This window comes from Heterobasidion irregulare (genome assembly GCF_000320585.1).
Source record: "Heterobasidion irregulare TC 32-1 unplaced genomic scaffold scaffold_12, whole genome shotgun sequence".
Lineage (NCBI taxonomy): Eukaryota > Fungi > Basidiomycota > Agaricomycetes > Russulales > Bondarzewiaceae > Heterobasidion > Heterobasidion irregulare.
Genome location: NW_009258208.1, coordinates 674,684 through 686,850, shown reverse-complemented (window position 1 = coordinate 686,850; position 12,167 = coordinate 674,684). Strand labels below are relative to the sequence as shown.

Sequence of the window (12,167 nt, the reverse complement as noted above, 5' to 3'; positions counted from 1 at the left end):
CATTGGGAATTCCCTCCATTGTCCTCGACTTTGGAGTTTAGCAGGACAATCTCATGGTACAGCAGCGATCATCCCACAAAGACATCAGATGCATCCCTTTTCACTCATCTCATGTCCAGACCAATCCCTCCAATCAAATTTCTTGATGCTCTCCACAAAGCATCACATCAGGCATGGCTTGATGGTGCATGGTCTATGGTGGACCCTTATTATAATGATGGCCGCATGTGGTTTCTGCTCTGGATGTTGTCACTGTGGCATATCTTGAGCCAGCTTGTAACTATGTAGAGTGGCTGGAGTAGAGCACTGTTATGATCACGTTCTGTTGGGCCTTAATGGCGGTCTATACTGACACGATCATCACAAATATCAAGCGGCCTCACAAGGTGAGGCGTACAACAAGGTACAGATAATAACCTTGGTCATCCACTCCCAACGGATCACCTTATCGTTGGTCGAGTATCACAAGCCATATTGCGACGGGCATAGAATGCCGCCTTACAAACTACTCACACACCGGGCATCAAGCTCCTAGTCTTTCCTAGCCGGAAGGAGACGAATGGAGAAGCACAAGAGTAGTCATTATTGAGAGAGACGACTTAGAGAATACCTATGGATACATATATGGTATTCTCACACCCTATTTCCTAAAGTAGTATAAAAGGCCCATAGAGTAGGCTGAGGTTCTTCAGTCTATTCTCTTCGTTCTCCTGTATCTTCACATACAGGACTCCTCATTCCAGTACTATCGTCCTACAGTACTCTTCATTGCTACATCGCAATACATTGCTGGCTCCTGTGCTACACGTACAGCCGAGACCATCGTTCCACACATCCTCCTCGAGTGACCTAGGGAAAAACCTCCTACTCTTGGGGTTACCAAACAAGCAGTTTGTAACAAGCACTGCTTTGGGTTGACCAAGAGGCCCTGTTGAACCTGGGATTTAACATAGTGTTTCCCTCTGCTCAAGCACTGGTAGTGCAGTGTGGCTGGAACTCGTCATTTCCTGTGGGGGGAATAGTTTTCACAAATTCAAAACTTCTGCAGCTCCTGCAATACAAGATGCTATGTGACAACATCTCATATATCTTCATCCATCATCCGCAAGCCCACCTATGAGTAGAGAGTATGCTCAACTCCATTCACATCATTGTACCATCACAGCTCCACGACATCTTGCAACTTGCCGCCCAGAAGAAGGCATACAGCGATAAGGACATCCCATCGACTTTGCACCAGATCGAAGAGCTTGTCTAGAGTCACTCTATATTGCTCTCATATTGTTAGAATTGCAAAATGAATTGTTTTGACATTTTCATCGATTTTTTGCGGCTGGACACTCAGTCTGGACAAAAAAGGGGGCCCTAGGGAGGATGTCCGCAAAATCCGGACAAATTTTGGCGGTTCCAGGCAAACTAAGTCTGGACAAATTTTGGCCTGTTTTAAGATGGCAGTGGACATCCTCTCTGCCTATTACTGGGGGTCCTGTTCCAGCCTGTCGCTTCGTGACTCTTGCACAGTGCTTAATAGTATTTCTTGGGGTTAGGGTTGAATCTGAGTTTTGTAGTTTAGTTTTAAGTGACTATGAGGATTGAAATATTCTGTGCTAGTTGCAGACTATGCATTGATTATAGGCTAGCATCTGGAAAACTACCCCTTTGTATTAAGCTCTAATTAGTTCTATTTATGCATAATTAAGAACAATTAGGATTAGACATTTTTAGCTTACCCCCCCTCTAAACCTGTTCTAATTAGACATAATTTTCCTAAATTACGAATTATTAGGATTGATTATAACTTGAAATTTCGGAAAAATCATAATAAACCAACCATCACAGTTCTCATAGCCTTCTTATAGAGTCATGTCTATTAGAGCACTAGTTCAATACCTAAACACAGAATATACCTTATAACAAACTTGCCTTCTGCCAGAGTTGAACCAACAACCTCATATATGCAAGCACCAGGGACAGATGCTCTAAGCCACTAAGCCACAAGGTCTAAGATATGAACTTGGTAATCTAAATAAGTAGACATAATATAGGCAACCTCAACACCTCAAATTTTATTCAACATTTATCTTTCCTTTATCTTATAAATAAATAGGTCAATAAATACCTAAAAAGTCAGGTCTTTCAGGATTTAGTTTAAACACTAGCTAAGAAGATAATAAACCAATGGAAAATCAATAATACACTTTGTATATGATAAAAATAAATTATGGTACTCATACAATTTGGACTGAGAATGTGTAAAACTATGATTGAGTGTAATATTCAATGGGACTCTACTAGTATAGACAATGCTACCTGAATTTGCAAATTTGATCAAAAACATGATTATAAATAATCAAGATTCAATAAGAGAGAGAGGTTTTCCAAATAGCCACTAGTGAGGTAGAGGGTGGGGACAAGAGTATATGTATGGCATGCCTATATATAAATAAGCACAAGATTGTTGGAGGTGATCTTAATATGCTTAATGCATATATTTCCTATATGGCAGGCAAATATATCATTTTGGCACCACATACCAATATGACTGTCTTTTCCACAGCCTAATAGCTAGAAGAAAACACCAAGTTTGAGCATCTTCTGTATAACAAGGCAATAAACAATATAAATAGTGCTAAAAATTGTAATATCAATAGTGATGATGATTGTGTGCTGCACAAGACAGTATTAGCCACTATACTGATAGACAAGGTCTATAAGGCTGCATATAGCATATCCCTAAGTCCAACCCACATGTTGTGTCCTATAATGACCAATAGCAGGCATTGGCTAACAATGACAACTTTAATGATCTTGTGTGCAAGGACAAGGTACCTAGGTCTTCATAGCCTCTTGTGGCAGCTGCCAAGCTGCCAACAAAGTGGCTGGGGGTATCAATGCACATTTTTCTCTTTCTATATCCCTTATAAAAGCAGCTAGAAAGTCAGCAAAAGAGCTACAAGATAATGGTATAGGCATATATAAAGGGGAGTAATGTGCTAAAATAGTATAGAATGTGCCACATCTTTACTTTCTCACTGATAGAGTAGTAGTACTTACTATTTCCTACTGATAATTAAAGACTTCTTAGTATAGAATTAGTGCTAATATCATGAAATTAGAAACCAATCCAATGCTCACAATGTGTTGCTCCCAATTAGGAAATTAGACACTTTTAGATACTATTAACACTTTTAGATACTGTTAGACACTATTAGATATAATCCGGAGCTAATACAAGGGGGTGTTTTTCCAGATGCTTTAAGACGGATCCAGTGCTTTATCAGACTGAGTATGATTCTTTTAGATCTGGTAGAGTTCACAATGCATGAGCTAGGAGGATAGCCAGATGCTAAGTGCAGTGGAAAGATTGGGATGTGTGCAAGGTGGGCAAGCTGAGCTTCTTAGAAGGTCATTTTGGCTATAAGTATGTACAAGTTATTTAGGGCTAAATCATGAGTGGGTATTACGAAACGCTTCACTTATGCTTACCTACTCTTCTCACCTTCTTGATAAGGACTCATAGGACCTTTCTCCCGACTACACCTCGCGTTCCTGTTCCATTGATACTTGGTCCGTGCATTTGCTTGTACATATTTATAGATACTGCGGCGCAGTGTGGAAGCCTCAGGCTATCCACTTCTGTCCAATCTAAGAACTGCTGTTCACACAGCCTTCTCTGATTACAAGACATTAGTCTGATCAGTCCTGATCATCCTTTCAACCTCTCTTCTATCATTTGTGGCCTAGGATCCTCTCGTCCCGAACAGCCGTTCGTGACATCTGGATAGCCTCTCCACACACAATCCTACTCCACCTTTTCTTTGCAGCAGAACACCGGTGATACGCTAGTGATGCCTCTGAGTGCGAAACACACCCAAGAAACACCCCTACAAGCGCAGGTAGGCAGGAGCTAGTTCTAGTGTGCAAGGAACTATAAGCTGTGCAACAACCAACAAGGGAGCGTACTAAAAGTGTTCGGAGTGTAGTGAACAAACAACTCCAAAATCGAAGTATTCAGTCGGTCAGTCGGTAGGTCGGTAAGTCGGTCGGTCGGTCGGTCGGTAGGTCGGTAAGTCGGTCGGTCGGTCGGTCGGTCGGTCGGTAAGTCGGTAAGTCGGTAAGTCGGTAAGTCGGTCGGTCGGTCGGTCAGTCGGTCGGTCGGTCGGTAGGTCGGTCGGTCGGTCGGTCGGTCGGTCGGTAGGTCGGTCGGTCGGTAGGTCGATGTTTGATCGGGATTTGATCGGGATGCAAAGGGAAGGGAATGGGTGCAAGGCCACACTGGACCCTGGCAGAGGATGACAAACTAGATGAGAGGGAGAGAGCAAGACGACGAGGGCTCTGGCGGAGGGCTGTGATCGAACGCAACAACACAAACAAAAGGGCAAAATGCGAACAAGGATTGGAAGGCAATGGCTCAAAGTCTCATGGACACAAGTGCACAAATGGAATCGGAACAAGGGGGGAGCCAAAGCTGATGTATTGCAAAGCCATAGGTGCCCTTTTATAGTAAGTCCGAACAGGTACAAGATAAGGAGATCGGCAGAGGCATAGAGCAATCGGAAATGCGTGCCAAGAGTGATCAAAGGTAAAGAAGATAAGGGAGTGATGTTGCAAACACTATAAGATAAGAAGCAATAACTCTAAAGTCTAAATAAGTGGAGAGATTGCCAAGGTGAGTCCACATGGACCTGGAGATAAGAACCACATGCCACATGGGTAAACCATTTAGAAACTTGGGAGCTCTGAAGATAACAAAGGATAGGTCAACAGAAGGCATAAGGACGATAAGAGGTAGAAAGACAGATCCGTTCTGAGTCAACAAAGTGTTCGGCCGCCTCCGATTCGGGACACCGAAGCCGACCGAATGTGCCGACCATGTGAAGTGTACCGAACCGATCGGCGATCGGCCGTGACAGTCTGTGGGGAGCCCCTACTGCTGAGAGTGATGATAGATGGATAGGATGACTGTGAACAGCTCCGAACGACTGTGCGGAGGTCTAAATGCAAAGTCGGCACCTGACAAATGGCTGAGATCGCCGAACGGATCGGGATCGGTCGGTCCTAAGTATGCCGAACGGTCAAAGAATACTGAAAAGCTGCGAAAAGTGGGGTATTGGTGCCTAGAGCATACCCATGCTCATCACCGGCTAGCTACATATGGCGCTAGGCAGTCCCAAAAGACAAGTGTCCGTCGACCGTAATAGTTACTATATACTTCGAGCGAACGATTGGACGATTCCACTTCAGTGTGGGTCGTTTCAGGTTGTAGAATACTTCTATCTGGTAATCAACCCAGTGGAGGTACGACCGAAACAATTGCACTCGACGTTACGTACGGTACTATACCGAAAGCAGAACTACTGTACCTGGCCAGAAGGAGCTGCTGTTGCCTTGACCCTCGAACCTTGATCAGGTCGAGACTAGCGCGGGCTCTTTGATCTAACAAGACGACTTCCCAAGGCTCAGGAAGACGTGTAGGACGAGTTCCACACGGAACCGACTACCTGAAACACTCGGACACATTCGTCCACTTTGGACAACCCATCAGAAGAACGTCCAAAGGAAACTGGGTTTACATAGGAGGACAAAACAGCGGAAAAACGGTCGACGCCTCGCTAGTACCCTGGGAAGATAGGAAAGCACCCCTTAGGACTGTAGATTCCCCTACCCGAACGAAACCCGCTTTATCACCAATCGACATCCCCAAGGAGGATATCGAAGAAACCCCAATCCCGGCAGGAGTATTAACCCCAGTTGACGAAGAAGACCCGGAACCTATAGCAGGACCGAGTCAGCCAAATCCAAATCCAAACCCGCAACCAAACCCTTCCCCAACTGCAGAAACCACAGACGACGAAGACGAGATGTCGGACAAAGGGAACAAACCGAAAGACTTCGACGGTACGAGGTCGAAATACAGAGAATGGATATACGAATGTCATATGTACATTCTCACCAACCCAACCAAGTATGACACCGACAAGGATAAAACCCTGATGGTGTTGTCATACATGAGGGAAGGGACGGCGTCACTATTCGCCCAGAAATATTACTTCGACAGGGAACTACGAGAATACAAGGCGACAGAAACAAGAAAAACATGGGGAACGTTCAAGGACTTCCTGAAAGAATTGGCCGCTGCATTCAAAGATGAAAGCCTCGAACAGAAGGCGAGACAAAAATTATTCACAATGAGAATGGGAAAGCGGTCAGCAGACGAATTTGTCACAGACTACCTCATGACGGCAGGAGAAAGCAGATTCGATCTCGAATCCACCGTCGACTATTTCCGCCGGGCCATACACCCGGAAATCTTTAAACAAATTTACCGACTTCCTGACATGCCGACAACCATGGACGATTGGGTGAAATACACCCAAAGGTTCGATAACCAGTAGAGAGAGCTGCAAAGCATAAAAAGCTCCGTACCCTCCGCCGCCGTTCAATCTAGCAACCCTTTCCGTTACAACTCCTCCAACGCTCCATCCTCTATGAATAATTCCGTTGTCCCTATGGCTGTAGACTCAGTCCGGACAACCCTCACGGATGAAGAACGTAACCGCCTCAGGATGGAGGGTGGGTGTTTTTACTGTCGCCAGAAAGGACATATGGCCAACCAATGCCCTGCCAGGGGTTCGTCTAGGGTATATGAAGGGCCAGCTAGATATGTTCAACAGAGTGGTGGAACGATGGGGAACCGCTTGACTCAGGCCGGTGGCAGGATGGGAGGCAGAAGAAGCGGCTATGGCCGAACGTTCTCGGCAGGAGCTTCAGGCGGTACTCAGGGAGGCGCTACGGCGCAAAGTAGAGGTGTGGCGACGACTAACCCGTTCCGAGCCCGACTCGCAGCTCGCCAGGCCCACGCACCCGGACCGGATGCGCCTATACGTGAGACGGAGCCTGAGGTTAGCCAAGAAGAAATCCAGAGGGTTATCGGGAAGATGAGGTGGGACGAACAGGAAGCACTCCTTCAGGAGTTAAGCGAGATGAGTAAGAAGAAAGAATCGGATTTTTAAATAGGCCTACGGCCCCGGTGTACCGTAGACCTATCCCAGACCCTCCTGTAAAAACATTTGTACGGCTCACAAAATCCAATCAGAAATCATCTATGCGAATAAACGTGCACCTAAAACACAGGAAAGGAACCACCGAAGCCAAAGTGTTGATCGATTCGGGAGCAGAAGGACTTCTCATCGATAAACAATTCTGCTTCAACAATGACATACCAACGCAAAAAATCGACAGACCTATCCCTGTATTTAACGTGGATGGAACGGCCAACGAAGGAGGACAAATCACCGACAAAGTCTGCGTGCTCATGAGAATAACGAACAAAGAAGGCGACTATCACGATGAACAATGCGAGCTACTAGCCGCTAACTTAGGAGGCGAAAATGTGATCCTAGGAACAGACTGGCTGCATGAACACAACCCGCAAATTAACTGGGTAAAAAACAGCCTCACATTTTCAAATTGCGCCACCACGTGTCTGATCAGCCGACCTAAGTTCACCGTGCAAGCACTATTACCCATCCGGCAGAGAAAAAACAGAACGATCGGGTATTCCAGAATAGAGGACAGCCCGGAAGAAGATGAAAGCGAGGACACCTTCTTTTCCAAATTCTACGAGGAATGGTACTATCAAAACCCACTAGAAGTACACCCCCTCGAAGCCATTCATATCGGTTCCATTGGAAACAAGTCGCAACAACTGGCAGAAGAGGCAAATAAGGCAAAAACGGAACGACCTAGCAAGGAAATAGTTCCGGCATACGTCCTCAAACAATTCGCCAAAATCTTTAGCCAGGAAGCTTCACAATGACTCCCAGAACATTCACAATGGGACCATAAAATCGATATGAAACCAGGATGGGAACCAACGGGATGTAAACTATACCCACTAACAGAAGAAGAAGAGGACCAACTACACGAGATGCTCCAAGAGCACCTAAAGCGAGGAACTATTAGGATATCTAAATCCCCGCAGGCGTCACCCTTCTTCTTCGTAAAAAAGAAGGAAGGAAGTCTATGGCCGGTTCAAGATTATCGAAGACTGAACGAATGGACAATAAAGAACAAGTACCCACTACCCCTAATCGACGACGTGATAAGAACCATCGCCAAATCGAAAGCACGGATCTTCTCTAAGTTTGACGTAAAATGGGGGTACAACAACATCCGCATAGCGAAAGGTGACGAATGGAAAACAGCCTTCATGACCAAGTTCGGCTTATTCGAATGCCTCGTAATGTTCTTCGGTCTTTGCAACTCACCCGCTACTTTCCAAACAATGATGAACATCATCTTCCACGACCTCATCGTAGCACAGGTCCTGGCAGTCTACATGGATGACATTTTAGTATTCACAAAGACCATCGAGGAGCACCGACGCGTGACAACCCAAGTTATGCAAATACTCTTGGATAACGACTTATTCCTAAAGCCTTCCAAGTGCACTTTCGAGACGGACACCATTGAGTACCTCGGATTCATCATCTCCGCGGACAATATATCCATGGACCCCGTCAAGGTTGATGGAATCGCCGCCTGGCCGACCCCGAAGAACCTAAAAGAAGTACAATCCTTCTTGGGCTTTGGAAACTTCTATTGCAGGTTCATCAAAGACTTTGCCGCTATGGCCCGACCCCTCAACGACCTCACAAAGAAAGACGTCCCATTCGAATGGACTCCCGAAAGGGACGACGCGTTTGAACGACTAAAGCACTGTTTTACGTCGACTCCCGTCCTTGTCTATCCGGACGGTAACCGCCCATTCCGTCTCGAGACTGATGCATCGGATTTCGCTTCCGGAGCCATCCTGTCACAAGAAACGCTGAACGACGGGTGGCACCCCGTCGCTTACTTATCCAAGTCTTTCAATGCAGCCAAGAGGAATTACGATATCTTTGATAAAGAACTACTTGCCGTCATACATGCCCTCGATCACTGGTGCGTGTACCTCGAAGGCGCACAACATCCGTTCGAGATCTGGTCCGACCACAAGAATCTCCTGTACTTCTCTACCGCGAGAACTCTGTCCCGCCGCCAAGCGCGCTGGTCACTCTTCCTTTCCCGCTTCGATTTCACCCTCGTCCACAAACCAGGCATTACCCACCGGCCCGATGCTCTGTCCAGGCGTCCAGACCTGAAAGAGGGGGTAAAATTTGACAACAAAAACCAGGTACTACTACAACCTCAAATGTTCGTCAAAAGCGCAACAGGATGAGGAACAGTCGAAATGCTTGACAGTCAACTGAGACGAAAGCTAAAAGAAGTCACAGCCAAAGACAAAGAAGTATCAGACGCAATGGAACTCATCAAAACATCAGGACCCAGAGCACTCTCAAAAGGCCTACAAGAATGGAACTACGAAGACGACCTCATCTGGCACAGAGGAAAAATATACGTTCCACCAGATGACGAACTTAAACGACAAATCACGAGAATGTATCACGATTCACCAGCCACGGGACACCCAGGAAGATGGAAGACCTATGTCCTAGTGTCTGATAACTTCTGGTGGCCAGGAATGTCCACGTTCATAAAAGAATATGTAACAGGATGTGCAACGTGTCAATATACCAAGAATATCACACACCCCATATGCACTCCACTCATTCCTAACGAAGTACCAGAAGGACCCTGGCAGACAGTCACCATGGACTTCATTACGGATCTTCCACAAGTCGGACCATATAATGCAATACACGTAACCGTGGATAGAAGTACTAAAGGAGTCGTCTACACTCCGTGCGACAAAACCATAGACGCCGAAGGAACGGCTGACCTCTACATGAAAAACGTCTGGAGACGATTTGGACTTCCACAGAAGATCATCTCCGACAGAGGTCCGCAATTTGCCGCTCGATTCACAAAAGAACTATGGAAGAAGCTAGGAGTCACGACAGCGTTATCAACCGCCTATCACCCCGAAACAGACGGAGAAACGGAGAGGGTAAATCAAGAATTAGAATAATATTTGCGAGCATTTTGCAACTACGAACAAACGAACTGGCCCGAACTACTACCGTACGCCGAATTTGCACACAACATAAGGGAACATTCGGCCACACACCAGTCGCCGTTTGAACTCATGTACGGCTACAACCTGACCTTCGCACCCCAAGTCACGCCGAGGTCCGACATCCCCGGAGTAGAACTACGACTGGAAAGGCTGGAACAACTTCGAAAGGAAACAAAGGCCAGCTTGGAAGTTGCGGCAGAACTAATGAAAAGAAAAACCGCCGAGAACGAAGTCAAACTAGAAGCAGGACAGAAAGTTTGGCTCTCGGGAAAAAACATTACCACTACGCATCCAAAGGACAAACTAGCCCCTAAGCTACATGGACCGTTCCAAATAGAAGAAAAGCTAGGGCCAATTACGTACCGGTTGAAACTCCCGCCAACGTGGAAGATACACCCTGTGTTCCACGCCTCTCTGCTCACACCATACAAAGAAACGACGGCTCACGGCCCCAACTTCGAACAGCCACCACCTGACCTTATCGAAGGACAAGAAGAATACGAAGTGGAAGACATTCTCGATAAGAGGAAACGAGGACGGGGATACCAATACCTGGTACACTGGAAAGGGTACCCGAGTTCCGCGGACGAATGGATCACAAGGGCAAATCTAGGAAATGCGAGAGAACTTTTGGAAGCATTCGACCAAAGACGCAACGCTTTACCTCTACGAGAAGCCCTTGTAAACATGGAACCACTAAAGCGCGAAATGTATAAAAACCCAAATTTGATCCTTGCAATTCCCCCAACACTTCAATCACTCCTCTTCAATTCACCCTCGAAAAGACATGTCGTCCGACGGATCCCCTTACCTCTCATCTGTTGATAACACCCTCGTCGACAAACGAATGTCGCTCCCCAGTTACCTCCGCTCCCCCACCGTGTCAGAAGTAGGAGACTTTGAGGCTACATTCGTTAGAGAAGAAACTCGCATGCTCAGCATGAGAGAACAAGAGGATCAAATGGAGGAAGTAGCCAGGAGGTATCAGGCTTGAGTTGACGCTAACGCAGCAGAAGAAGCGGCCGCGGCGCAAAATCCCGGATCCCCCATCATCGACATATCCACATCCTCTTCGTCCCCCCCCTCACCGCCCCCTGTGATCCGCGAAGCTAATGAGGGCATCATCTTCCCAGATAGAGAAACTTACCTCACAACCCCCGTCGCATACATGATGGGACTTATCGAGGGGACGCCTAACACAGAGTTTGTGTCAGGACCGACTAGACCGGAGATTCAGAGGGCATTAGAGATCTTGGAAGAGGAAAGGAGTTTTGTTCGACACGCACAGCGAGCCTTGCAGATCCGAGAGGGCACGATCATCACCCGTATTAATGCTGGAGAGCGAAAACTCATGGGCTTGCAGAACCTTCGAGACTCCTTTCATCCTGCCGACGACCCCACTCCCTCTACCGAGTATCACATGCCTACCACGGCTGTGGTATCTCGTGCCTCGTCTTCGGCCTCAAATGGCGCTCCGCTTCGCCCAATGCCGGGGACTTACCCTACAAGGACTGACAGGGAGCGAGACGTATATCGGTTCACACAAGTCTCCCCCCGCTATCACATCACCCCCGCACGACTCGGCCTCATTCGCCCTTCGACACGAACCCAACCTCCTCTTCCCTTCACTGAATACGACTCTAGCAAGTCCGACACCGCGCCCGTTATACTCCGCCCTCGTGGAGCTTAGAGAGCGACAGATGCCTTTGTCCGGTATGACGTAAAACTGCCGGGGCAGACAGCGGTTCGAATCCGTTGGGCCAGTACCCACTGCCATGATGAGAAGAGGGACTCGGCTCTAGAACGCAGTCCCCGCATGGTTGGTAACGAGGTGGGGTATCATGACGTCCGTACTCAAGGGCTATCGCGTCATGACTCGACTGTGGGCAGCGAGAATTGGTGCCCTAAATATTATTTTGTATGACATGACTCAGGTGCATTGCTTATGTTTTTCCTGGACTATTACTTACCGTCTCTGGCACTGACGGCCTAGAAGGGGGGGTAATGTTACGAAACGCTTCACTTATGCTTACCTACTCTTCTCACCTTCTTGATAAGGACTCATAGGACCTTTCTCCCAACTACACCTCGCGTTCCTGTTCCATTGATACTTGGTCCGTGCATTTGCTTGTACATATTTATAGAT

At 47.0% G+C, this 12,167-nt stretch overlaps 3 protein-coding genes across 3 annotated transcripts; all 3 read left to right on the top strand.

Moving 5' to 3' along the window:
* Positions 1-5,861: 5,861 nt before the first annotated feature.
* On the top strand, positions 5,862-6,395 carry HETIRDRAFT_455536 (uncharacterized protein; the record flags this gene model as incomplete). The annotated part of the gene is made up of 1 exon (XM_009553832.1): positions 5,862-6,395. One exon carries the CDS (start codon positions 5,862-5,864, stop codon positions 6,393-6,395), a length of 534 nt encoding a protein of 177 aa, XP_009552127.1.
* A 710-nt stretch (positions 6,396-7,105) lies between these two features.
* Positions 7,106-7,819, top strand: HETIRDRAFT_330087 (uncharacterized protein; the record flags this gene model as incomplete). The annotated part of the gene is made up of 1 exon (XM_009553831.1): positions 7,106-7,819. The coding sequence occupies one exon, from the start codon at positions 7,106-7,108 to the stop codon at positions 7,817-7,819; it is 714 nt and encodes a 237-aa protein (XP_009552126.1).
* A 2,989-nt stretch (positions 7,820-10,808) lies between these two features.
* On the top strand, positions 10,809-11,711 carry HETIRDRAFT_430369 (uncharacterized protein; the record flags this gene model as incomplete). The annotated part of the gene is made up of 2 exons (XM_009553830.1): positions 10,809-11,002; positions 11,159-11,711. The coding sequence occupies 2 exons, from the start codon at positions 10,809-10,811 to the stop codon at positions 11,709-11,711; spliced, it is 747 nt and encodes a 248-aa protein (XP_009552125.1).
* Positions 11,712-12,167: the final 456 nt, after the last annotated feature.